The sequence below is a fragment of the Podarcis erhardii genome, assembly GCF_964252035.2.
Source record: "Podarcis erhardii genome assembly, chromosome: 2".
Taxonomy (NCBI): Eukaryota; Metazoa; Chordata; class Lepidosauria; order Squamata; family Lacertidae; genus Podarcis; species Podarcis erhardii.
This window is the reverse complement of record NC_138498.1, coordinates 41,310,301-41,338,007: the sequence shown is the minus strand read 5'-3', so window position 1 is coordinate 41,338,007 and position 27,707 is coordinate 41,310,301. Positions and strand designations below refer to the sequence as shown.

Below are 27,707 nucleotides of genomic sequence, written 5' to 3'. Positions count from 1 at the left end.
GTTTCTGCTGGATTTCGAAAATAAGTGATTAAAAACAACAACTGCTTTATCACTTTTCAGCCAGAATCTTTGTGGCATAGTATAAAAAGATGGATTCACAATATTTAAGGCTGTATGTGTCATCTTCATTTCAGCTGTACTCTGCTGTCCCTAAAGTATTAGACTGCTTTCCTGGAAAGCACCAAAAGATTTTTTCTGATTGTGATGAGTTGTGTGCTTTCTTCCGTGAGAATGTGAAGCTACACAGGCAGACGCTGGATCCTCAGAACATCCGTGACTATATTGACTGCTTTCTTATCAAGTCTGAGAAGGTACGTGGGTCAAAAAATTTATTTGCACTGGCATGGGTGCCCAGTTATGTCCTAGTCGATGTGGGGAAGGGATACCAGGCCAACCAGAGTGCCCCTCTGTCTTTGCCTCCTCCCCTAGCAACTTCTCTCGGCCACTCCTTGCAAGACATTTTTTATTATTATCATTATTCATTAGGTTGAGGTATCCTGTGCCCAGTTTTAAAGCCTATGCTTAATGTTGTACTAAACAATGCAAGTACTTACAATAAAAATAAAATTGGTTCACTCACTTTACAGTAACATAGACAGCTACTTTGCCCAAACAAAAATACATAACCAGTTACTCTTTCTTTTACTGCCATCACTCCTATAATTTCTGATCCCATATATTTTCAGATATACAGTGGTACCTCGGGTTACAGATGTTTCAGGTTACAAACTCAAAAATAGTACCTCGGGTTAAGAAGTTTGCTTCAGGATGAGAGCAGAAATCGCATGGTGGCAGCACGGCAGCAGCGGGAGGCCCCATTAGCTAAAGTGGTGCTTCAGGTTAAGAACAGTTTCAGGCTAAGAACGGACCTCCAGAATGAATTAAGTGCTTAACCAGAGTTACCACTGTATATAATCTTGGTTAGCTCTAACATCCCAGTAATCAAACAACACAACGTTGGTAATACAATGATATGCAAGTGCTTTTCTTTATATTTCAAAAGTAATTCTATTTTAAATACATGTGATTGTATTAAACACCTCTTGGGGTGAGTGCAGGATTTCAACCATGATGCTCATTTGAACGGGCTAAGGTGTCTCCATTTTGCCATCTTTCTTTATAGTGAAGTTTTCTCTCTCTCTCCCCCCCCCTCGTTTCCCTCTGCCTCATAGGAACAAAAGTCTGCAAGTGACACCTTCAGAACTGAAAACCTTGTCATGACAGTGTTTGGACTTTTTTTGGCTGGGACAGGAACCACAAGCTTTGCCTTGATCTCTGGCCTCATGGTGATGGCTAAGTTGCCACATATTCAAGGTATTCAGATACCCCAGAGAAGTTTAAAGTGGGTGGGACTATGATGGGCTCCACAAGTAATCACACATGAGAAGACATCCTATAGACTAGGAGGTTTCCATTAGGATTCTGCATCAGCCTGAACCTCCCCTCATTGTTAAAAAATAAAATGGGTCGTGAGGGCTCCATGGTGTCTTCAAATGGCACTTATGTCCAGGGGTAGGAACATTGCCAGAAGACATGGGGCCTCAGAATTCTGGAAGCACATTTTCCAAATCATATTTGTTACAGGAAAAGTCCAGCAGGAGATCAACAAGGTGGTAAGGCTCTGGAACAGAGGAATGAGTGGAAATCATGTGTTGGCATGAGTTTTCATGATGTCAGAGAGTGCCCAAGTTTTTCACTCTGTCAGATGAGAAGCAGAATCTGAATCCAGGAAATACATCTCTTGAGTCTTTTTCATTACAGCAAAAGTCCAACAGGAAATTGATGAGGCGACGGGTGCCACCCGTGCCCCTAGCATGGAAGATCGTGTGAGAATGCCTTTCACCAATGCAGTTATCCATGAGATTCTACGATACCCACCATCAATTAATGAGACCATTCCCCGTACAACGTCTTGTGATACAAAATTCAGGGGGTTCACCTTCCCTAAGGTATGATGGCCCAGCATTTTGTCATGATAATTGTGGAGAAGAAATGGAGCAGTTTCAGGAACTGATCATATAAATGGCCCTGGACTGCCCTCATGGAGGCAGGGATGAGATCAGTAGTGGAGATCAGTAGTGGAGATCAGTAGTGGAGATCAGTAGTGATTCTGTTTGCCTGAGCAAATGAGCTGAAGCAACTAGTGATAGAGGATAATCTTGTTTGTTTGATTCACATTTTAAAATGAACCAACGGAATTAGTATTTCACAGAACTATGCATACAAAATGTATCTTTTATGGGGAAAATGTGTACTAAAATCAATGGTTTAGTAGGTAAATGCACACAGAAGCACACAAGAATATATTTTAGATTGAGAATGGGTACATAAATGTGTATTTTAGGGGAAAGTGCATACAAAAAGATGTAGAATATATTTTTTTAAAAAGGAATTCTACTGGTCATATTGATTGGAGTGGAATGTAAGGCAGTGTGTACTTATGGACTAATACAGGTGCAGACCAGAGGAAATCCGCTCATCCCTAGTGGAAGCTCATTCTTCTAAGTTAGCATCCCCATTTTATCATTTTATCATAATATGGCTATTTCCTAGATAGTCATGAATTGAGACCAAAAATGTAAATCTCCCATCTTCTATACCTGAAGGGCACAGCTGTTGCTCCAATGTTCACAACTGTACACCGTGACCCTCTCCAGTGGGAGACTCCAGAACAGTTCAATCCTGGACATTTCTTGGATGAGAAAGGCCAGTTCAAGAAGAAAGATGCCTTAATAGCCTTTTCAGCAGGTAACTATATGAGCCTGTGGTAACTTATGTGCAAACAATGCCATTTCCATTTTCTTTCAAGAGACAGTGTAAGGAAAGAGATATGGCTGCGCTGTGGTCTGAACCACCGAGCCTCTTGTGCTTCCTGATCAGAAGTCGGTGGTTAGAATCCCCGCGACGGGGTGAGCTCCCATTGCTTGATCCCAGCTCCTGCCAACCTAGCAGTTCAAAAGCACACTAGCGCAAGTAGATAGATAGGTACTGCTGTGGTGGAAAGGTAAATGGTGTTTCCGTGCACTGCTCTGGTTTCGCCAGGAGCGGCTCAGTCATGCTGGCCACATGACCCAGAAAAACTGTATGCAGGCACATGCCAGCTCCCTCGGCCTGTAAAGTAAGATGAGCACTGCAACCCTAGAGTTGTCCGTGACTGGATTTAACTGTCAGGGGTCCTTTACCTTTACAAAGGACCAGCCTTTTATTCTTCTGTACAATATCTCTGGAAAGGAAGTGAAACAACATAATTTCTATTGATGCTGGGATTTTTTTGAACTGTCAACAGACCCCATGTTTTGCAGTTTCCCTGAAGGATTACAGGGCACCCTGTTGTAAGCTGATGGCATGCACCACTTTTTACACGGAGGCAGTGCCCTCTGTCCAGCTTCTAATAGGCTTCTTCTCACAAAGGCACTGTGACCTGAAGTAAAATGAGAGACCTACAAAGTCATTCCCTGGTTGGATGTGCCAGTCTTGTAATTATATTTCCCTCCCTGGTATTTTCTGTGAGTAGGGGATGGCACAAAAACATATGATATTGTTTGAAAAAAATTAAAGTACATCTGGGTCAGGAGTCACTGTGCGTGCAGTGTGGAGCTAGGAAAGGATAAATAAACTGGAATCTTTGGAAAACATGAAGTTGAATTCCTCCCATTCTGTGGTTGGAGTACTGCATCAGAAAATTTGTACAAGTGAAAATTTTGAAGATTGGTTGTGTTTCCGTTCTCATATGGTTTCAGAAAGGGTGCATTTGATAGACTGAGCTTTAAATGTGAACTGAATCTCATGTCTCCCCATCCCTACGTCAGGCCAATCATAATATTATTAGTCTTAGTCTTACTCTTAGTTTTAGTCTTGAATTTAGTATTCCTCACTTTTTCCCATAATGTGACTCAATATACTTTATTCTAGCTGCAGTACATTTTTGAGGGTGCATTAGTATTTCCAGTCCCCAAACCAACATTGCATGAATTCACCAGGGGTGGGTCTGCACACAGGAAATATAAAGCTATAAATAAGTCAGAAATTAAATGGTTATAACAAATGATTTAAGCGCATAGAAAAAGGTTTTTGCTCTCCACCACCACACCACCATCTGGTATTGCATGTTTAGAACGCATTCAAAACTTTTTTTTTTTTTTTTTTTTTTTTACTAATGGAGCAGAGTCCTAGGTAACTGGTTAGCTGTGCCTTCTTTTTCTTTGCCAGGGAAGCGGGCATGCGTTGGGGAAGCCTTGGCGCGGATGGAGCTCTTCCTGTTCTTCAGTACTCTGCTCCAGAACTTCACCTTCCAGCTGGTTGGAGCCGCAAAAGATATGGATTTAGCCTCTTTGTTTATGGAGTTCAGAGCTAAAAATGTCTCTCCTTTAATGAAAGCCATCAGACGTTCAATGTGACCTTGTGACAAAAGATAAGCAGAAAGAATGTGGTCAGTGGCTTCCAGAATATTTGTAGTAGGTAGAACAGGAGTACTGCAAGGTGCCTTCCTTCACTCATTCAACACCTCTCAGTTCCACATAAGGGTAATAGCCCCAGATATCAGGTATTAAAAGTTTTCTTAGCATGGCGAACGAGAAGAGCCTTAGACCTTTCAATCCCTAATGTCTAGTCAAGTGTTCATGGGCTCAGTAGCACTTAATAAAAAGTTCTGCATCATCAACTATTGCAGTGTGTGGGGTTTGTTTGTTTGTTTTTTTAAAGCTTTCCTCATATACTGTTATAAACATTTGCTGTCTTCTGCAGATTAAAATGAGGCAATTTTTATTCTCTCAAGTATACATGGCTTCTTGATTTCAGTTTAACTACAAATAGGGCTAGGCAATAGCTGGTTATCAACATTGTGAAATATCACCAGCTAAATATTGCAATATACCGATATATCACAATGTCTGAAATAAGGATGGACTTGGCTGGCTTCATGGTTTCCCCCCCCATTGTGATTTTGCATGGCATGCGTGCGCACACACACATCGTGATTCACAATATATTGCCAGGTCAAAAATTATGAAACTGACAGCACAATATGGACTTTAAACTGGTTTTGGATGGTATATCAATGTATCACCTAGCCCTAAATAATAATAGGGATGAGAGTGGATTTCATTTGTATTTCATTTCATTTTATTTTTTTAAAATATTTTTTATTGAATTTTCAAATTATAACAACAAATTTTCCACAAATCTCAATTGAACAATTTATATATCCATATTTCTCTCCTCCTCCCTCTTTGGCTTTCCCCGTATTTCCGTATTGATTTATTAAACAAATGCTATACCCTGCTGATGTTACCTCTTATATAGTTGTGAAAGTTTAGTCAAAGCGTGCCGATGGGTCCTAATCTTTATACTGTCTTTTTATATAGTTTATAAATGGTTCCCACTCCTTTTTGAAATTGATGTTGTCTCTCTCATGTATCCTCTCTGTCAGCTTAGCCAGTACTGCAAAGTCCACAAGTTTGGCTTGCCATTCTTCCTTTGTTGGCATTTTCTCTGTTTTCCATACTTACGCTAATAAAATTCTTGCTGCTGTTGTTGCATACATAAACAATCTCCAATTTCCCTCTCTTATATCATGATCTAAAATTCCGAGCATGAAAGATTCTGGTTTTTTAACAAAGGTTTTTTTCAACATCTTTTTTCAATTCATTATATATCGTTTCCCAATATTCTTTAACCTTCTTGCATTCCCACCATACATGAAAGAAAGTACCATCTTTCTCTTTACATCTCCAACATATCTTAGATCCTTTGCATTTGCATTTTTTCCAGTGTGATATACCATCTATATATCATTTTCAAATGATTTTCTCTTAATAATATACAATCTGTAAACTTTAAATTTGTTTTCCATAATCTTTCCCATGCCTCCAACAGCCCATTTTATTTGTGTCGATTTTACCATCTCATCTAAAGTCTCTCCATATAACAAAATGTTATATGCTTTTTTCATTAATTTGGTGTTCCCCTCCACAATTTCCTTTTGGAATTTTGAGATAGTATAGCTGAACCCCCTTTTGTTATCTTCTTTAAACTGCTCATTAATTTGTCTGTCATGCAACCAACTTTGTAATGTATCTTTCATGCTTTTATAACTTTTTAATTTCAAACCTTTCTCTTCTTCTATTAACAAATCTCTATATGTTGGCCAGTTTTGTTTTTTTTATTATTAAATGGTTTTGTTGCTATTGCCTCAACTGCAGACAACCACCATAGTATTTTAGGTTCTAAGAAATCTTTGTATTCATTCCATACCTTTATCAGTGCTTTCCTTATTATATGATTATGAAACGCTTTATGTTTTTTATCTTTTTCATAGCATAAATACGCATGCCAGCCAAATTTGTTATCATGTCCTTGTAAACCGAGGATTTCTTCTCTTTTTATTTTTATCCAATCCTTCAACGAAACAATGCATGCCGCCTCATAATACAATGTAAAGTCTGGGAGTGAGAGGCCGCCTCTATCTTTTGAGTCAATCATTAATTTATGTTTTATCCTAGACCTCTTACCACTCCAGACAAATTTTGATATGTCTTTTTGTAACTTCTTGAGGCATATAACATTGCCTATTATCGGAATTGATTGAAATAAAAGCAACATCTTTGGTAAGACATTCATTTTTATTGCTGCTATCCTACCTAAAAGGGAAAGGTTCATTCTTTTCCAAACTTCTAGGTGAAGGTTTTCTCACTTGTGTCAAACTGGATTCCTCTTCTGCACAAGAATTCTGGCACTGCCTTATGTTGCATCTGGTCATGGTGCTTTCAGAGTGATGGGTCAGATTACCCAGTAATTTCTTGTGGTGTTCCAGGAAGCAGAAAGATTAGCCCAGAATGGATTACCCCACTGTACCGTCTTTCTAGTTTACAATACTCAAGGCGGTTTACAAGCTGAAGAAACAAAGAATGTACACCTTATAACAACCTAATGCAATACAAAAACGGGATAATAAGACATATCCATCTGACCTCCTGGGCATGTTTATGACCACATGCTGTGGTAATTCAGCAAGGTTTGGAAAGCATTCTCCCTCCCTGGTGTCAGTGGCAGATCTTGGGGTCTCAAATTTCAGGGGCCAAAAATTTGGCACCCCCACATCTCGTGCTCCATTATAAATAAAAGCTGTGGCACCTTGGAAGCTCTGTCCCCAGTGTCACCAAACCCGTTGCACTTCCCTAAATCTGCTTCCACTGGTAGGTTCACCTGACACTCACACCCTCAGCCATTTTTCACCTCAATGAGCATGCCAAGTCTAAAGGCACTCCAAGGACCCACCCCTCAAAGGCAGAGTCCATGGAAGGTGACTCAAGAGTGTCCTCAATCCAATAGTGCCTCAGAAACCTTTTCTTAAATATTCTCACTTACCTGGGCTAAATGCCGGTTGCACCAAATTAAGGAAACACTTCTCCAGTCCCACAGTGTGAAGTCAGTGGAGAAAAAACACAATTGCAGAAAGATCAGGGCAGCTAGAAGCCCAGCAAGAAAAAAAGATAAATTGCTAATCGAGTCTCTTGGCTTATGGCCAGTCCTGTACATGGGGCAATGCAGCTAAGAAAGCCTTACTTAAGAAGCAGTCAGCAGGTGAGAGCCACATCTACGAAGCACAAACTGATCAGTAGATATGTCAACACACTAAACTCCTGTATAAAAATGAGCAGGAACATAAAGTCACAAAAATGGAAACTGCACTAAAGGTCTGTCCAGCTCAGTATTGCTGACTTTGACTGACATCAGAAAAGAAAATGTTTTCCCTGACTGATTTCACAAGAAATGTGCATCAGTGCACAGCCTCCATGCACGACATCTCACATTTCCAAGGGTTAGGGGGTTAACTCGGAGTTCAGGTCAGAGTGACATTCTTTTAATGAGTAACTAGCTCTTGCTAATAATTAAAAATCACATGGAAAAGAATAAAAACAGGGTTGGAATGTTAGAGATATTCCAGAGACAGGTTTGGCTGGGTCTCCAGCTGACGGCAGTGCCTCCTTCCTGACTTTCTTAAGCATTTTCTTGGATTTCTGGCCTAAAGAAGAGCTCAGTGAAAGATGGAGGTGGTTGGGGCAGGAGCTCTGCTCCTTCTCTACTTGCTCTTCGCTTTACTCTTCTCCTCCTTCAAAATGTACAAGAAGAAAAGCCAGTTACCGCCAGGACCCACTCCCTGGCTCTTGCTAGGAAATCTCCTGCAGAAAGATGTCCTGCCTCTCTACAAGTTCTATAAAAAGGTGAGTTTCCCTGTCCATAAATGTCAATAGGATTTTGCCTAGAATAGTAGGACAGAGAGGAGGACACAAATTTAATTTCTTGCTTGTCTGATCTGTATATCTGCTTGAGTCTGCTGCTTTGAGAAGCCTTCAGTTAACAGAATGGAGCCTTTGACAGGAAAGTTCCCATCCTCTTTGTCTTTTCCCATGCTAGAAGGCTGTAGAGAGTATGGGGATCCATATGAACCAACATGGACCCTGTGATCGTCATCAGAGGCCCTTCTTTTGTGCCTTCTCTGTGAGAACTCCATAGGGTGACAACATGAGAATGGGCCTTCGCTGTGGTGGCTCACCATTTGTGCAATGCTCTATCCAAGGAAGCTCACCTGGTGCTTTCATTGCAGATCTTGATAAAGCTACAGTTGATGGCCATATTAAAGCTTGAGGAAATCTGTCTTGGTGGAACTGAGTGCCTACTACCAACTTTAACTGGTGTCCCAGCTGTGTCTCTATCCTATCAGCTGTTAAAACTGTTCATCATTACATCTAGCAGTCATGGATTCCAAACTCTGTGCTGTGTCTAAGAAGTACAGTCATACCTTGGATGTCAAATGGAATTGTTTCCAGGAGTCCATTCAACTTCCAAAACGTTCGGAGATCTGTTGGAGCCAGCCAGTCAAGTGGTTTAGCATAGCATAGAAAGAAGACACAATGAGGCAGCGAGTATTTTCATAATACTGGAGTGCAGCTCCTTTCAGCCTTTCTCCTCCGGCAACTTTTTATTATCTCCTTTTTTCTCCCAGCCGCATGGCCGTTTTTCAAAGTCTCCTGTTACCTCATCCGGTCAAGGCTTGACACTCCCCTCTCCGTATAAGGTAATCATTGCCCAGAGGAATGTCAGGAGGCCCCTGCAGTTTTTACAAGCCTCTGCCTTAGCTGTATGACTCCCACATGCCCTCTTTCTTTATTTTATTAATCAGAGTCATAAATGTCCGTTCCAATACGATTATATCGAGTGCGATAAGCGACTCTTGTGAAACCGGAAGCGGGCCGCGGACTGGAGAACCATGCAGTACATATAGAAATTAAAGAAGGAATACATTGAATACAGCAACACAAAATAATGCAAATAACTACTATAATGATCACTAAAATTAATAAATGTCAAAGCCAACTTCCATCCGGAAGCCAAGAATATAACCATGCCCATGGATCAACGGAAGGAGGGGGGGCAAACGGATTGTGAGCTACCATAGTTTCCATATGGTCGATCGTCCCAGATATGCTGACATTATTATCAGGAATAAACATACAACAATGAGAATGAACAAGTGCACAAACTCCTCCTTTTGAGGCTAAAATCACATCTAAAGTATAACGATTCTGTAAAACCACTTCTCTCATTGCAGACACCTCCTGGTTGAGTTCCTTCAAAGCTTTTATGGTATCATTGAATAATCCCTCAGTCCAATTTGCTAGCTGATGGAGGTCCCTATAGTTCATTGCTGCACCCACTGAGGGCAGCAAGGCCCGAGAGATCTGGGTACCGATATATTGATTTATGGGTGAATTAACCTCCCGACGATTTCTTAGTCTAAGAGAAGATGGTAACTTATCAACCTTATACAACAACGGAACCACGATACCTAAGGTACATGTGCCTGTGAGGTTTCGAGGAATGGCTTTGTATGCTTTTTCGCCACAAAGCAACCATAACTCTCTTTGGAGTAAATAGCTGATATTACTACTCTGTTGGGACCAATCAAAGGCTTCAGTAAATAAGGAACTGATATGAAATTGCTCATCTGCGGCATTTGCTAAGCCAGGGATAGAAGAATTCAGACTCCAATTTGCATGGTAGGTTTCTTTCCTAGTTTTTAACCATGCACTCGTGTCACTCCTACAGCACTGAGATTGGTCACTGTATGTTCCTGTAAGAGAACAAGAGCTATTAAACATGAATTTCAATGTATATTGACAGTTTGGATATATGCCCCATGATTGTTTCCCCTCTCTAATTTGAAAACAAATGGGGGCAGGCTCATGGAGGGTCAATTGTACTGGAGGCCAAAAAGTTTGCTTAGGGGATATAATATTTGTAAATCGAAAAGATCCATTGACAGGCACACCATGAAGCATTATGCCTGAATGGCTGGCAAAAGGGGGCATATGCATATCAAATGCATACACGGCCAGCATCTAGAAACATGCAATAAACTGGTTAACATAATCATATCTTGTACAAAAGTATTATCCCTCCATATCTTATGATAATTTCCCCCCTAAAAGTCTTATTCGATAAAGCTGTTCTTATAGTTTGAGAGTGGCTGAGCCATGGATGCTGCCAGCCAGAGTAGGATTCTGATGACTGCGGCTTGCCAGCTGATAAGGTGAAATATGGTGGTTTCAACTGGACTGGGTCGTCTGCTTCTCTTCCTTGTATAACGGTGCAGCAAAGGATGGCAAGGCAAATGATGAGGAAGGCAAACACTGCCAGATGCAGTTCGTGTGTAGCACCTCTAGGTGGCGCATGCGGAAAGGTTTCAATGCTTCATCCACAAAATGCTGACAAAGTGTAGGGGAGTTCCGCATGCTGTGAGGCAGGACAACACACTGATATCACTGGGTGGGCTGCAAATTGTCATATACTGGCAATGTAAAAGCAAACCGTTCCTGTCTGCTGGAGCCAGTGGGATGAAAACAGTTCAATGTGGCCAAAAGTCAATTGTTCAGAAATAAGCTGTTCAGAAACGAGATGGTGCCATTGCTGCGGATTTTTCTTTTGGTGGAGGCCACTCTACCCACACTGAGGTATCAGTGATCTTGGTTTGCCACGCTGGAAACGGTGTATCGGTGGCTACAGGCTGGTTTTTATTTTGCGCTGCCACCAGCAGATGAGCTGCTGTGTCTGTGGCAGGATTGCGTATTATCGGGCGCAACGCAACCTTACAATCCTCATTTGCATTTTCAAAGGCCAATTGTTTGATAATTATTTGTTTGGCTTCAGGATTTTCAATTTGTCTACTCACTGCTGTAATCAGCCTGTCCATAAAGGAAGAATATGATTCTCTAGGTTCTTGTCTGATTGAACCCCACCTAGACTGAATACTGGAGGGTTCCGGGATTTTTCTCATTGCTTGTTGAGCAGCAAGAGCAGTGTCCCTCAATAAGATCTGCAGCAGTGTGGCTTGCACTGAAGCCTGAGCAAAGGGCCCACGCCCCATCATAGCATCCATCACATATGCGAGGGTAAGATTAGGATTATTCCCTCTTGCTTGTTGCAGTAAAGCAGGAGCATAAGCACGACAGGCAATTTCCCATTCATGGGCAAACAATACACCAGCTGATGGGGGTAAAACTGTACGTGCCAAAAGCTTGATGTCATCTGGAACCAAAAGCTGGGCTAATGTGGTTTCCAAAAGAGCTTGTGTAAATGGGGCTTGCAGTCCATTTGTCCTAACTGACAATTGCAGTTCTTTCAAGATTTTAAAGTCAAAAGGTTGGTGCTGGGCTTGAGTTCCTGCTGGAGCACCAGCAGGGGGCACAATAACAGGGAATGCCATGGTATCCTGTGATAAGGAACAGGCAAGTACTGCACGTTGAAAGGGGGTAGCTTGTTCTGCCGCTGAAAGAGCAGGGTCATTTCCAGCCAGACCACTGTATTTTTGCAGGATTGGGTCCTCTGGTGAGGAACTGTAATCTGGAGGTTTGGGGTCTGGGGCTGCTGGCAAAACAAGTGCTGGAACACATGGCAGAACAGCATGCTGAATTAAAGAAGTTGAAGGTTGTTTTGGCAATGCAGCCATGGAGATATTTTTTGGTGATAAAGAGCCCATAGCATAACGAATCTTGCACCAAGCATTTAAAATTCGAACACCAAAACTGGGATGTCCATGAAAATGTGCTCCAATCTTATCCCATTGTGTTAGTTCCCATGTGCCCTCTGCTGGAAACCAAGGACAATGCTCATCAATGGCTAGAATGAGCTGTATCAAATCACCCTCAGGAACTTCCAATTGGTTGGAGGACAGGAGAAATTGTAAGTCTTTTAAAAATTTCTGTTGCGGAGATGACAGGGAATTGCCCATATTTCTAAAATTAATATAATAGGGATCGACTCACCAGGGATCCGTAGATGAATTCAGCGCTGTGTAACCCTTTCCGGGCGCGATGAGTCGATGATCGAGAAGCCTCTTACAGTTTCCTTTGAAGTTTGAAGTCAGCCTCCCACTGCTTCCTTTAGCCTTTGAAGTCCGTCTCAACTGCTTTCTTTAGTCAGCCTCTTTTCTTTTAAGTTTTCCTCTTCTTTTAATTGAGCCTCAGAGAGGGCACCACTTGTTGGAGCCAGCCAGTCAAGTGGTTTAGCATAGCATAGAAAGAAGACACAATGAGGCAGCGAGTATTTTCATAATACTGGAGTGCAGCTCCTTTCAGCCTTTCTCCTCCGGCAACTTTTTATTATCTCCTTTTTTCTCCCAGCCGCATGGCCATTTTTCAAAGTCTCCTGTTACCTCATCCGGTCAAGGCTTGACACTCCCCTCTCCGTATAAGGTAATCATTGCCCAGAGGAATGTCAGGGGGCCCCTGCAGTTTTTACAAGCCTCTGCCTTAGCTGTATGACTCCCACAGAGATCAAAGTGCGACTTCTGATTGGCTGCAGGAAGCTCCTGCAGCCAATCAGAAGCTGCAGAAGCCCCATCAGACATTCAGCTTCCAAAAATAGTTCACAAAATGAAACAGTCACTTCTGGGTTTGCGGAATTCGGGAGCCAAAACGTTTGAGAATTAAGCTGTTCGAAAACCAAGGTATGACTGTATTTCCTTGTGTTTCTCTTGAATTTCCCACCATTGAGCATCACTGGGTGACTGGCCAGGAAAGAGATCTTGTGTGATGGGAGAGGGAGCAAAACCTCTCTCTCCGCTTCCTTCACACCATGACACTGTTACACACTGCTGTCTTCTCTCCTCTTACTCACCTTTTTCCTAAAAAAAGAAAGAAAGATCCAGATGTTGTGCCCAAGTTTGGCTCAGGGGACACAATTTCTCCACCCCTGCCCTGAGGTATCTGTCCAAAGGAAGCATTGCCCAATGAACCTTGCTTGTCTTTGATTCTACTTTCAGCTCATTGATAAATATGGCCCCATCTTTACTGTCTGGATCGGGCCAAAGCCCATCGTTGTGATTTGCGGATATGAAACAATGAAAGATGCTTTTGTGAATCATGCTGAAGAATTTGGTGGGCGTCCTGCAATGCCCTTCATAGACAGAGCGAACAACTATCGAGGTAAGGGGTGCATTGCATTTCTGTGCTTATTTTTGGATTACCTCTGTTAACCTAGGCCCTGCCACACTTCCATGTCTATTATGCTCAGCAGTTATGCCATATTTCAGGTACACAAGTAGAGCAGCCATGCTGGATGAAAATGGATGACATTACGCCATGTTTGTGTCTTCAGTATCAGCTGCTTGGATCTTTGTGAACATGTTTGTAGCTTTAGGTTTGATGAATGGTGTGGAGTTTGCCCTCCTAGGTGTGTGACATCATACTGGCTTCATAAGGAAAGGGTTAACTAAGTGTAAAATGATTAACCAATAGGAACCCAAGGGAAGGAGTTAGAGTTAGAGTTAGAGTTAGAGTTAGAGTTAGAGTTAGAGTTAGAGTTGTTAAGAAGTTAGTCTGGAGTTAGAGAAGAGAGAGGGAGGATAAGACTGTGGGTTGGGATAGTCTGATGTGAGAGAGTGAGAGAATCTGTTAAGTGGAGTCAGTTAAACAGTCAAGATAATCAGTCAGAAGGTATTAGGAAGGTATAGGCCGGTAAAGAAACTAAGGTTAAGAAACTGACAAGAAAATTATCTGAGAAACCATAAACTTGTTAATGCTTATAAAATAACCTTGTTTATTTGGTTTAATTTTAACAACTGTCTGGACTCAGTGCACCCGAGAGTAATGGGTTGGTGGCAGCGGAGAAGCGAGCACAGTGGTGGCACAGGGATCAATAGACTGTCAAACATCCGGGGACCCTGTGTGGTCGCCACAAATGGAGACCTTGGCATTGTGAAAAGAGTAACAGAACAACAGCCATGCAGCCAAACAAAAAACCCAAAACCAACTGATAGCACAAGATGTTTTGGCAAAGCAGTGCTTGAGTGTGTGAAAAAGTGACCTGTGTGAAGAACTGCTGATATAGCATTGGCGCAAATTGCTCCTGCCCCCTATTCCAGATAGATTATCAGAGGGAAATTTTGTGGGGAAGTCCAGCTCCATGCTCATAGCTCAGTTGGTAGAGAATGAGACTCACCCTCAGGGTCGTGGGTTTGAGCCCCACATCAGGCAAAAGGTTCTTGCATTGCAGGGGATTGGACTAGAAGACCCTCGTGGTCCCTTCCATCTCTACAATTCTATGGTTCTTTTAATGTTTTATCTCCCTTTTCTTCTTCTTTTTGCTAGCTGCCTCTTTTCATCCATTCATCATTTGATTTGTATGCCCCTTTTCCACAAATAAATCACGCTCAAAATGGCTTACAACAAAAAAAGAATACATTTCAAACACTACAAAAAAATTCATGGTAACATAGCAAAATAACAGTAACAGCTTCATAATAACATAGCAAAATGTTTAGCAAATATACCACATTTCAATACTATAGATAAAGATATATAGTCAGGTGCTGGTGGTGGTTGCTGGTGAGTAACCAGGCAGGACTCCGACCTGTCTTTTACAGGTTTTATTGGTGCAAACTATTTACAGTGCAGAACCCCAAAGTTCATGCCTGTCTTAGTCGCTTGCAGATTCCAGGAGTGGCCCCTTCCGGTTTCTCCCCCAACATAAGAACTTAGACACCCCAAATCTCTGCCTCCCCTCCTTACGTTTCACCCCTTTGCGCAAGCTGGGCGACGGAAACTGCATGTCTGTTTCAAAACATCTGGAGGGCCGAGTTTGAGGAAGCCTGGGCTAGAGGGAGTTAGGAGTTACATTATTAGATTGATTGCTTTGTCAGTGCAGCTTTTCATCTTATATACACATTATTGCCACTTGCTTAAATTCAATCATATGTATCTTGCTTTATTTTGAAATATTATATCTTATTAGTTAATATATAAGTTCCAGAAACTTTCATGATTCCGATTCATATCATTTGATAATACCATTAATGTTCGTATAGTAATAAACTGAGTAATTCCTTTAATTTGCAATCAGATGTCTTTCATTTTTATTTTGTAAGGTTTATTCCTGCTGCACTGAGATGCTGCTGACCAGATTTGAACCTTGACTGTAGTTCAGTGAACACTGGTGCAATGGCCAGGTTTTGGCATGATTTGTACTAACAATGAATAACACCTGATCAAGCTCCATTTTGATTTGAGATGCAATTCCCAGTTTCAAGGCTTTCTACACTAGGAATTAATAACATGTCAAAAGAAGCGGTAGTTACCAATTTCCCACAGCCTCAGGCAAAGAAAAAGAAAAAGTTTGAAAAGGAACTTTATGCAAACCAGCTGCTTTTCCTATTCAGGGAAGTTTCCCTTCCCCAATCCTGGGTACAACTAGATCTAAATACTGGCAGATGTTTTAGTCCCTGCTCCTCTGTCCATAACAGGGATTTAATGGCAGATGTGGCATGATGTGAATGCACAGAGCTCTCTCTCCTCCAGCACCAGGGCTAGTGCACTGCCCTATAATTAGTCAGTATGAAGTCTTGGTGACCTAATATACAGGGGAACTTCGAGTTAGGAGTTATATTATTTACTTTGATTGATCACATTGTCCGTGCTACTTATTAGTATACAGGCACATTATATCCAGATTGGGGCAATTAAGTGGATTTAAGTGCTATGGCCTACGAGCTCAGCAAACCCACTTTAAAACAATTGGACTTTTAGTGTTGAATGTTGGAGGGTATGCAGTAAACACAGTTTATGACAGAAAATGCACTATACAATGTGAGATAAGTATTGATCGGTGGGAAGTCTGTGCTGTGCAAGCAAAGAGCAATGAACGTGCACCAGTTGTATAATCTCAGGGCAAGCGAACCACAAACAAATCAGGCTGAATGCTGAATAAACCAGTTGTCTGGAACCACCCCTGTTTGCAATTACAAATGGGAATATAGCTTGAAGGAGGAAGGCACCATCTCTCATATTGAAACGTCCTGCTGGTTTCTGTACATTGAGCTCTCCACCTGTTTCCTTTCAGGAATGGTCAACAGAAATGAGGCAAAATGGAGAGAGGTGCGCAGGTTCACATTATCCACCCTGCGGGAATTTGGGATGGGAAAGAAAACAATGTCTGAGAGGATACAAGAGGAAGCACTTTGCCTGGTAGAAGAATTGGTGGCCACACAAGGTACTTTTGAGCCATCCTTCAATGCAGAAAGTGGGGTTTTATTTTGTGATTGTTGTTGGTGATTGTAATTTGTCTCTTCTTACTTCAGACCTCTCCGATTTTAATTCTCTCTTTAAATATTGGGCAAGCTTTATATTCTTCTTGGGGGTGGTGGTTCTATAATTAATTTGTTTTTAAAGCTAAGTGTCAGGGGTCTGCCTTCAAGGGACGGGGGAGAGACAGGAACGTACAGACAGCCTCCTCTTTTGTTGAGCAACTGCACCTCATCAGTCTGGTGAAAGCAAGCCTTTAGGAGAAACGGAGGACGAGAGAAAGGGGGGGGGGAGGATGCAAAGGCTCAGTCAGGCTGAGATGAGCCACGACACCGCTTCCAGGGAGTTGGACGTGCCTCTTTCATTGCATAGTTTTTGGCAGGGAATTACACGTAAGGAAAAGAGGTGGAGATGGGGTTCTCCCGGGCTTATATGCTGGAGGGCAAACAGGAAGAAGGCACTTCCGGAATCTGAAAGTGATTGGGGCAGACATGGATTTTGGACCGCACTCAATAAAATCTGTAAAACCCTCCCAAAACTAACCTACCTATTCCAAACCTTCCCAATCTGGATCCCCCAAACCCAAATTCAAAGATGGCAGGGAAAACTACACTCCTTTATCTTCTCACACAAAAACCCAAGAATAAGCCCCAAATACCTGCACCTCCCCACCTCAGAAGGAGGATGGGGAACCCCCAACATAGAAGGATATTATACTGCCAACCAAAAATGCCATATAATCCCATATATACTAGAAGATGAGACAAAACAATGGATACACCTAGAGAGGGACACAACTGAAAATACGTGCACCACAGCATACCCTCTCCTCCCAAACAAACTAAGGAAAATTCCCACAACACTTAACAGGTACACACAGACCATGCTCAAGGCATGGAAAACAGTAATAGGCAAACTATCCCCAACCCCATCCCCACTAATTCCCCTGGCATACCACCCATTATTCCACCACGCAGCACAAAACCTCCAGATTAAAACCTGGCAAACCAAAGGCCTATTATGCCTAATAGACTTCTACGAAAATAACAAACCTTTATCAACACAAGAAATACAAGACAAACTAGAAGACACCCAAATGCCCTGGTTAACACATCACCAATTACATGCCTTCTTAATAATAATAATAATAATAATAATAATAATAATAATAATAAACTTTTATTTATATCCTGCCCTCCCCAGCCGAAGCCGGGCTCAGGGCGACTAACAACAATAAAATAAGACAACATTTTAAAATCATTTCTTTAAAATAAATAAAAATAAAATACTTCAAATCAAATTGAAGGCAACCACTGGGTAGAGTTCTGAGAAAATTGCCAAAGGAGGAGGACAGGCTGTGCCCTGGCCAAAGGCTTGGCAGAACAGCTCTGTCTTACAGGCCCAGCGGAAAGATGTCAAATCCCGCAGGGCCCTAATCTCTTGTGGCAGAGCGTTCCACCAGATCGGAGCCACAGCCGAAAAAGCCCTGGCTCTGGTTGAGGCCAGCCTAACCTCTCTGTGGCCTGGGACCTCCAAGATGTTTTTGTTTGAAGATCGTAAATTCCTCTGTGGGACATACCAGGAGAGGCGGTCCCGTAGGTACGAGGGTCCTAGGCCGTATAGGGCTTTAAAGGTTAAAACCAGCACCTTAAACCTGATCCTGTACTCCACCGGGAGCCAGTGCAGCTGGTATAGCACTGGGTGAATGTGATCTCGCAGCGAGGACCCTGTAAGGAGTCTCGCTGCAGCATTCTGCACCCGCTGGAGTTTCTGCGTCAGTCTCAAGGGCAGCCCCACGTAGAGCGAGTTACAATAATCCAGTCTGGAGGTGACCGTCGCGTGGTTCACAGTGGCTAGGTCAGGGCGATAGAGGTAAGGAGCCAACTGCTTAGCTTGGCGGAGATGAAAAAATGCCGCCTTTGTTATAGCTGCAATCTGCGCCTCCACAATCCAGCAGTAAAATCAGCAGTGACTAGGCTGCAGACAACCTTTGAAAACCTCCTTTTAACAACAAAGGGACACGGCAGAGGAATGGTATCCGCAATATACAAAATACTACTACAAAATCCCACAAATTCCCTAGACGCAATCAAAAAACAATGGGAGGATGACATAGGCTATGAGATTAACCCCACTCAATGGACCAAAATGTGGACCAAACCCCCCTTTAAATCCATATCAACGAAAAGAAAAGAACTCACTCTGAAACTCACCTACAGGTGGTACCTAACACCAAGAAAACTAGCACTAATATGCCCAGGAACCTCACCAAAATGCTGGAGAGGGTGCACCTCCACTGGCACATACCTCCACATGTGGTGGGAGTGCCCCAAAATCCAACCATTCAGGACAACAACCGTACGAGAAATAAGCAAAATAACCAACCAAGTATTAGAAATCACCCCAGAATTGGCTTTGCTAAACATCTTCCAAGACAATAATGCCCACTTACACCACAAAGAACTCATAACCCACCTACTTTCAGCAGCCAGAAGCATCATAACCAGACACTGGAGAGACCTGTCAGGAGTAAGCATGGACCAATGGTACCAAATAGAATGGGAAACAGCCCTACTAGAAAAACTAACCAATAAACTGAAACTGACACGGTGACAAATAGAAGAAGACACCTTCACCCCGGTATGGCTCCCCTTTATCACATTCACAGCCCAACAAGACAACGACAATAATCCACCAACAGCATACAAATCAATATGGCTAACCTGATCCAAAACACCCACCCACCCCACTCACACATGAAAACAAAGACCACCACAGCCAACCACAAATGAATAATCACACCCTAGGCCAACCCCAACCTCTCTCACCACCAAAGGAATATAAGCGAACAGCAAATAACCTGCACAAGCAACGCTGACACCAAACCCTACATATAGTAAGTGAAATAGAAACATTGCCACCCGACCCCACTCTCACCCTTCTTTCCCCCCTTCACCTCTTTCTCCCTTTTCTTCCTAATGTCTCAACAAATGAAAATGATTTGTAAAAATGTTACATGGGGGGAAAAACATGAGAGAGAGAGACATTGCTCACTTTTGTATATCAACAAAATCTTTAATACAAAAAATAAATAAACCCTATAAAAGACAGATGGGAGTCCTGGATGTTATCTTCGTGAGCAACCAAACATACTCCTCACACTAAGCCAGGGAATTTTTGTCACCTGCTTACTTGGTTGTTGAGAAAGATAAAAAGGTAGTTCTTTCTCTCTCCTCCCATTGTCCCCCTGCCCTTGTGGAATCTGTCATGCTGATGCAGGGCGTAAGCACTTGAATTGGGAGTTACGTATACGAAATGCAAACCACTCACTTGCAAAATGCAACCATTGTGTGTTGATCCAGATTTCTAACTAGACCAGTACTCAAAATGGTTTGCAACCAGTCTTTCTCACCCTGCTGTTTTCTCCCTTTATAATAAAAACAAAACAAAAGATCTTGCTATTGCAAAGGGAGGAAATCAGAAGTGAGATGGGGAAACCCAATTTATTACCAGGCCAGAAGACTGCCATTTCCACAACGCCATATCAAATATTTATCTATTTACCTATCTATCTCTTTTTTAAAATAAACTTTATTCCTTTACCATATTAGAATAAATCACAAAACATTTAATAAAACATTAGATTTCACATATATGCACATAGGTTGGTGGTTCGAGCCCAAGCAGGGACAGCTGTGAGTGGGATTCCTGCATTGCAGGGGGTTGGACTAGGTGACCCTCGGCTTCCCATTTCTATGATTCTATGATCCTCACACTTCAACTGTACTTCTGTATTACTAAATATAATAAATATCAGAAGGTGTCATGTACAAGGAATTTAGGTAAAGGTAAAGGGACCCCTGGCCGTTAGGTCCAGTCGTGACCGACTCTGGGGTTGCGGCGCTCATCTCGCTTTATTGGCCAAGGGACCCGGCGTACAGCTTCCAGGTCATGTGGCCAGCATGACTAAGCTACTTCTGGCGAACCAGAGCAGCACACGGAAACGCCATTTACCTTCCTGCTGGAGCAGTACCTATTTATCTACTTGCACTTTGACATGCTTTCAAACTGCTAGGTTGGCAGGAACAGGGACAGAGTGTGGCGATCACAAAGGGTCCCCGGACGTTTCACCATCTATTGATCCCTGTGCCACCACTTTATTTCTCACTGCCACCACCCAGGCCCTACCTGGTAAAATACTGAGTCCAGTCAGGGTTAAATTGGAACATAAACTTCTGTTTATTTATTGCAGTTTAACAAGTGTGTGGTTTCATAAACGGTCTCAATCAATTACAATCATGGGGTGCCTATCCAGACCTATAACTTCCACTACCTGCTCTCACTCACTAAACCACCTCTCAGATTTTTACCTGTCTTCCTAGCTCTTAACTGTTCCTGACTCAGATTTTTTCGCTACACTAACTCAACCTACCCACAGACTCTATCCCAATTCATTCCCACTCCAACCAACCACCCAACTCCCATCGAACTCCCCCTTCGCCCCTCCCAGAGCTGATTTTATAGTCCCTCTGACTCCACCCCCCTGGGTTCTGATTAGGTAACCTGTTTAACTATTTCACCTCCAGCACTCTCATATGTTAATGTCACACCGAGCAACGGGAGCTCACCCCATTCCTGGATTCAAACCACCAATCTTCTGATCAGCAAGCCCTAGGCTCTGTGGTTTAGACCACAGCGCCACCCGAGTCCCTTAAATTCCAGGGAGATATCAAAAGGAAAATATATCAGTTTTGCCATAAAGGCAAAAAAAGCGCCCCAGAGTGGCTGGGACAATCCAGTCAGATGAAAGGGGTATATTATTATTATTATTATTATTATTATTATTATTATTATTACTACTACTACTACTACTACTACTATTACCAACTTGCCAAGCCCCACTCACCATGTCTTGTTTTTCTTGCAGGGCAGGCCTTTGACCCAAGAAGAAGCTTCACATGTGCTGTTTCAAATGTCCTCTCTTCAGTTGTCTTTGGGAATCGGTTTGACTACAAAGATCCGGTGTTGCTGGAGAACCTGCGTATTGTGCAGGACTTCATGGGTTACATCCGTACTTTATCAATGCAGGCATGTCGTTCCTTCTGCAGGCTGAACCTGGGGGTCTTTCTTCCACCTCTGTGTTTCTGCTGATAACTATTTCTGCACTCAAACAGGAATACTTCCTCAAATTTACTTATGTCACCAGTAGGGATGTAAAATGTGGTTCAGTTCATCTCAGTGTGATCTGTTACAGGCCTTTCTCCCACATAACAAACTGCAACCCAAATCAGTTCTTCACCCCAGTGGCATGTTTTTATGCAAATAATGCCAAAAATATCACCACATTTTTGAGAAGGCTCCTATTTTTCCATTGGAGTGAGATAAGTGACCTGATGACTCATTTCTGGATACAAGAGTGGCAGAGCTCTCACAGCAGGAAGCTGAAACTTGAAAAGTCTCTGTATGTGCTTGTTGGACATGACTACTACTAGTAGTAGTAGCAGTAGAAGCAGCAACAGCAGCAGTAGCAGAGAAGTTCCAAAAGCCACATTAATTTAATAACCTCTGAATGAGAGAGAGGCAAATACAGTTTATCTTGTTTCTCATTTATCTCATTTATGATTGCAGTTTATCTCATTTCCTCATTTCCCCATTGCTTCTGTTCCAGATTTATAATTTGGTCCCAGGAATAATGGCTTACCTACCTGGACAGCACAGGAAGATATTAGCAGACTGTGAAAAAATGAAGGCCTTCATTCGTGAGAGGGTGGAGTCCCACAGGAGGACACTGGATCCTCAGAATCTCCGTGACTATATTGATTGCTTCCTTATCAGGTCAGAGAAGGTAGGGAGATCCACAACGTTCTTTCCCTACATTTCTGAGATGCCCCTCATTTGTAGTAAATTTGAAACTGTCCCTCATTGTTGTTGCACTCCCTCATTCTGAACCATTGTCCCTGTCTTGGCTTTGGTGGCTGCTGAAGTCCATCTCCAAAGTAATCTCAGATGGAAACATCTTTCCTCCAGTTTATTTAGACATCAACCCAGGCAGCAGAAACGCAGTTGACCAAAATGAAATCATACATGAGGTTGTGGCCTGAAATTCTTCTCCCCCCCCCCACTGGTTCTCAATGATGTCTTTATATTCAACAATATCTTTATATTGCAATAAGCAATGTACATCTTGTGTCTGAAGTTAACACAGTTCGTTCCATTTATAGCCTTGAGAAGACAAGGCCACGACAGACCAGACCACCAAGGTTATTGTGTGAAATAGGATGAGATGTTTCAATTTCTCCACCCTCCTTCCCCTTCTGCCTTGTTTACAGAAACAAACCAATCCTGAGAATATCTACAGCACCGAAGAGCTTGTCCAGTGCGTGTTTGGACTCTTTATTGCTGGGACATCAAACTCAAGTACTGCCTTAGTCTTCAGCCTCCTGGTGATGGCCAAATTTCCACACATTCAAGGTACTTAAATGGCCAAAAGATCAGATTTGCTCTGCTATCCAACACAAAATCTTTCAAAGGTCACTTGTAGTAAATGCAACGAAACAGCAAAATATGCACTATTTCACTAATATAGTAATAGTGTTATGGTAAAAAACAAGTAAAGAATATATCAATGAAGAATTAGAAGTTGTATGATAAAAAAAAGCAAAGCTGTTCAGAGGCAGTAAGACTTACTCATAAAGATCATTGCAGAACAAAAAAGTATTTCTACACCTCTAAAGATGTCAGACAAGGAGGTTTGAATGGGGGTTAACGTTAGCCTTAGTTTCTAAGAAGAGAAAGATGATTTGACATACAATTTTTTATATTTTCATGCAGCTTTCCACTCAGATGAATCCCAAAGGGACTTACAAACAATTAAGAATAATGGCATGATAGAACATAGTAGAAAATCACAAATACAGTACAGCATAAATCATATGAATAATTCACAAATATTCAGATGATGCTCCCTGCATTTTGGAAGAGAAATTGCTTGAGAAAATATCACTGTGTCAGATGAAAAGCAGCTCCAGAGTTCCGGAAGTATATTTTCTGAATGCTTTCCATTGCAGCGAAAGTTCAACAGGAGATTGATGAGGTGGTAGGTGCCAACCGCAACCCTGGCATGGACGATTGGGTGAGGATGCCCTTCACAAATGCCGTTATACATGAGACTCAACGATTTGAAAAAGGGAGCCTTGAGGGCTTCCCACGTGCAACGACGTGTCGTACAGAGTTCCGGGGCTACATCATCCCACAGGTATGATTCACGCATGAAATGATCAGTTTACTATGGGGAGGAAAAGGGAGGGATTTAGCATCACATGAAGGGCCTTGATCTGCCATAGTTCCAGGCAGTGTGGAGACAAGTCGTAGTAAGTTCCACCCACCTACTCAATTTCTGGTGATTTTTCAGAATGCTGTGCAATTATGTGAGACAGACTGCTTCAGCAATCACTGTCTTTCTGAAAAGAATGTCCTTTCTTATATGACTGTGAAACCAAAACAAATAATGCAATGTCTATCTTCTCCCTGAAGTCCACCACTGTGGTTCCAATGCTCACAACTGTGCACTATGACCCACTCCAGTGGGAGACTCCAGAAAAGTTTAACCCTGGACATTTCTTGGATGAGAAGGGTCAGTTCCGGAAAAGAAATGCCTTCATGCCTTTTTCTGCAGGTGACTTGATTTGCATGTTGTGGGGTTGGGGCTGGTGGCCGGTGTGTGGGTAGGAGTGGGATGCTGGGAGAAAACTGATGGTTTTAGGACATGGGTAGGCAAACTAAGGCCTGGGGGCCCGATCTGGCCCAATCACCTTCTAAATCCGGCCCACAGATGGTCCGGGAATCAGCATTTTTTACATGAGTAGAATGTGTCCTTTTATTTAAAATGCATCTCTGGGTTATTTGTCAGGCATAGGAATTCGTTCACACACCCCCCCCCCCCGCTATAGTCCTGCTCCCCACAAGATCTGAGGGACAGTGAAAAAGTTTGCTGTTCTAGGAGATAAATAAATGCTGGAATTGGAGTGATGGAATGAAGGGCAAGGATATTTCTCCTGTTAACCTAATATTTGCTTTGGAGCTAATATGCATATGTGGAGCCATTGAGCAAGGGTTTCTACACACAAACTCACACAGATTTGCATAAAACTGATTTGGTTCTGCTTTTCAAATGAGAGCAATTTCACACACACAGACTCCAGAAATAGGTCACATGTTGTCTAAGTTCTTGGCTTTATCTGTATGAAGAGGTCCCACACATTAGCTGTCTTACACTGAGTTCCTTAGATCTTCTGTTGCCCTAATGGCTCATTAAAAGGTAAAGGGACCCCTGGACATTAGGTCCAGTCATGGCCGACTGTGGGATTGTGGCTCTCATCTTGCTTTATTGGCCAAGGGAGCCTGTGTACAGCTTCTGGGTCATGTGGCCAGCATGACTAAGCTGCTTCTGGTGAACCGGAGCAGCACATGGAAACGCCATTTACCTTCCCGCCAGAGAGGTACCTATTTATCTACTTGCACTTTGTGCTTTCGAACTGCAAGGTTGGCAGGAGCAGGGACTGAGCAACGGAAGCTCACCCCATCGTGGGGATTCGAAATGCCGACCTTTTGATTGGCAAGTCCTAGGCTCTGTGGTTTAACCCACAGCGCCACCCACATCCCAATGACTCATTATCTCCAGGCTATTACCTGAAAAAGAATGTTGGTCTGGCTTAATTAGCTTTTAAAACATGCCTATTCCAGATTAGCATCAAGCAGGTCTTCCAAATCCTGCTGTACTTTGATGCTACATAACATGTCTACAATGAAATGCCACCCACGAGTCAGAGAAGCAAGACAAACTGGAGACCAACAGCTCAAAAACGTACTTGCTGAACCACCTTGACCTTTCATGTACATAACAGTGTGCAAGCAGAGAGCTGTAGACACCAACTGAGAATTGGCCCTATTGCTGCCCTTGCTGTGCTTGCTTTGGTTTTTTGGTTTTTTAAAAAACCTCTTAAACTCTAGCATTTGCTGTGCACTATCTTGGTCTTTGGTTATTGATTGGCTCTGCCTTCTTTCTCTCTGCCAGGAAAACGGGCATGCCCAGGGGAAGCCCTGGCTCGGATGGAACTGTTCCTGTTCTTCGCTGTTCTGCTCCAGAACTTCACCTTCCAGTTGGTGGGAGATTTCAAAGAAATGGACGTAACATCTTTTCATATGCAGTACAAAATGAAGAGTGCATGCTTACAAATGAAAGCCATTAGACGTTCTAAGTGATCCAGTGAGGTAAACTAAGCAGCAGGGATCAAGTCAGTGCCTCCTAAACTATTTGTAGTAAGTAGAATGGAAGCACTGTGAGATTTAAATCCAACAGTACTGAGGAAAACCAAATATTCCAAGCTTAGGTGGAACAGGCCATAGGAGCCGCCCCCAGTAAAATATTTGAGGAGGCTGCCCTCCAAGTTGATAGATATTACCATTCAAATGGGGTGCATATGCTGCATCTTGTGATCAATTATGCAGGGCAGGACTTACCCCCCCCCCTGATATTTTATTAAAGTTAGCACCCCTAGACAAGGCAGAAATAGAACCGGCTAATCCAGATATTCTCAGACATCAGCTCCCATCATCCCAGCTAGTAGTTGCTAGCAGGTTGCATGGGTGATAATGTGTTGCTATCCTCACTTTTCAATGCACATTGCCAGTTATTCAATGCCAATTATTCACAGTAAACAGAACAGAAGTAAAACAAGGCTGCAAAAAATGAATGGAATGTCAAGTGATAATACCTTTACAAGTGTGTGTGAAGCAGATACTGCAAAACAGTAAATTACCTGAATTATGAATTAAGGCTGTGACAGTAATTTTGAAATATAATAAGGATCCTAACTAAATGAAATACTATGTCAATATATTTTGTTTTTGTTTTACAGAAGATATCTTTAGGAAAATAATAAATCTAGTTATGCCTGAAAAACTAAAAAATAAAGCAGTAGTTGTTGTTATTATTATTATTATTACTACTACTACTACTACATTTCTACATGCATCAAAAACATGCAATAATATCAGTTCTTTGGTGGTATTAAGAAGTTTTAAAGAATGAAATTAAATTCTAATTCAATCCGTAAATTCGTGTAGAAATCCATTTTTCAGTGTATCAAAAATAAATTGCCTGTGTGTATATCAGAAATATATATATATATATATCAGATGCTTTTTTTTAAGCTGTGTTGGTTTTTTTATTATTTAAAGCAGCCTTGGGGGGGGGGGAGTCCAACTGATTTTGGTCTTCTAGTGTTAATATTGCAGCCTAAATTACTATTACGGGCAAGAATTATTGTTAGTACCTTGGCATCTACATTAATTACAGGATTAGCTTATAATTTGCCCAGCTGGCTTGGTCTTTACCAGGTTTGGAAATAACAGAGATATGAGCATCCTTCCATATAGATGGCAAAGAAGAGTGGGAATATAAATTCAATCAATCAATAAAAATGTATTGTGTGAGGGGAGTGCATAAAGTTTCCACTCTGTTCTACATGCCACACAAAGTTTTTAAAACACCCATAAGGATGCCCTCCAGATAAATATTTTCCTAAACTAAAAAGCAAAGGTTGAAGTGTTAAAAGATGGGCTCCTGTCAGTAGGAGAATTTGCGTGAGTTTTACTTTTCCTTCCGGTTGGTTTTCACTGTGTCAGATGTGTAGTGGTTTCAGAAATCTGGAAATAGAGCTCCTAATGTTTTTTGTTACAACAACAGTTCAACAATAGATTGATGAGGTGGGAGGTGCCAACCATGTCCCTGGCATGGAAGATAGGGTGAGGATGCCCTATTATACCAATGCTGTTGTCCATGAGGTTCAACAATAGGAAGAAGAGAGCCTTGAGAGCTTACCACAAGACACAATGTGCCGTACAGAATTCCAGGGTTACATTATCTCTCAGGTGTGTTTCACACATGGAACAATCAGATTACTACAGAGAGGGAAACGGGAAGATTTATCATCACCTGAATGGCCTTGATCTCCCAAAGTCCCAGACAGTGTGGATACAATATATGGTGATTTTCCACTTCAACCCCATTCATGGTGATTTTTCAGAATGCTGTGCAATTACTTGTTTTTATGCAAGAGAACCAGTTTT

At 42.1% G+C, this 27,707-nt stretch overlaps 2 protein-coding genes across 2 annotated transcripts in view; both read left to right on the top strand.

Annotated features, from left to right (window-relative positions):
- Nucleotides 1–26,382, top strand: part of LOC309336288 (cytochrome P450 2C8-like) — a 44,450-nt gene extending 18,068 nt beyond the window's left edge. The window contains exons 6-15 of the mRNA XM_081851916.1: nucleotides 135–311; nucleotides 1,173–1,314; nucleotides 1,762–1,949; nucleotides 2,607–2,748; nucleotides 4,210–4,393; nucleotides 22,206–22,422; nucleotides 22,907–23,048; nucleotides 23,645–23,832; nucleotides 24,111–24,252; nucleotides 25,651–26,382. Of these exons, the coding sequence (XP_081708042.1) occupies nucleotides 135–311; nucleotides 1,173–1,314; nucleotides 1,762–1,949; nucleotides 2,607–2,748; nucleotides 4,210–4,393; nucleotides 22,206–22,422; nucleotides 22,907–23,048; nucleotides 23,645–23,832; nucleotides 24,111–24,252; nucleotides 25,651–25,838 (1,710 nt within the window). The 3' untranslated portion in view covers nucleotides 25,839–26,382. The remainder of the gene's footprint in view (nucleotides 1–134; nucleotides 312–1,172; nucleotides 1,315–1,761; nucleotides 1,950–2,606; nucleotides 2,749–4,209; nucleotides 4,394–22,205; nucleotides 22,423–22,906; nucleotides 23,049–23,644; nucleotides 23,833–24,110; nucleotides 24,253–25,650) is intronic.
- On the top strand, nucleotides 7,955–21,746 carry LOC309334468 (cytochrome P450 2C20-like). Its single transcript, XM_081848774.1, has 4 exons — nucleotides 7,955–8,222; nucleotides 13,322–13,484; nucleotides 16,396–16,545; nucleotides 21,505–21,746. Exons 1-4 carry the CDS (start codon nucleotides 8,046–8,048, stop codon nucleotides 21,726–21,728), a joined length of 714 nt encoding a protein of 237 aa, XP_081704900.1. The 5' UTR covers nucleotides 7,955–8,045; the 3' UTR covers nucleotides 21,729–21,746.
- Nucleotides 26,383–27,707: the final 1,325 nt, after the last annotated feature.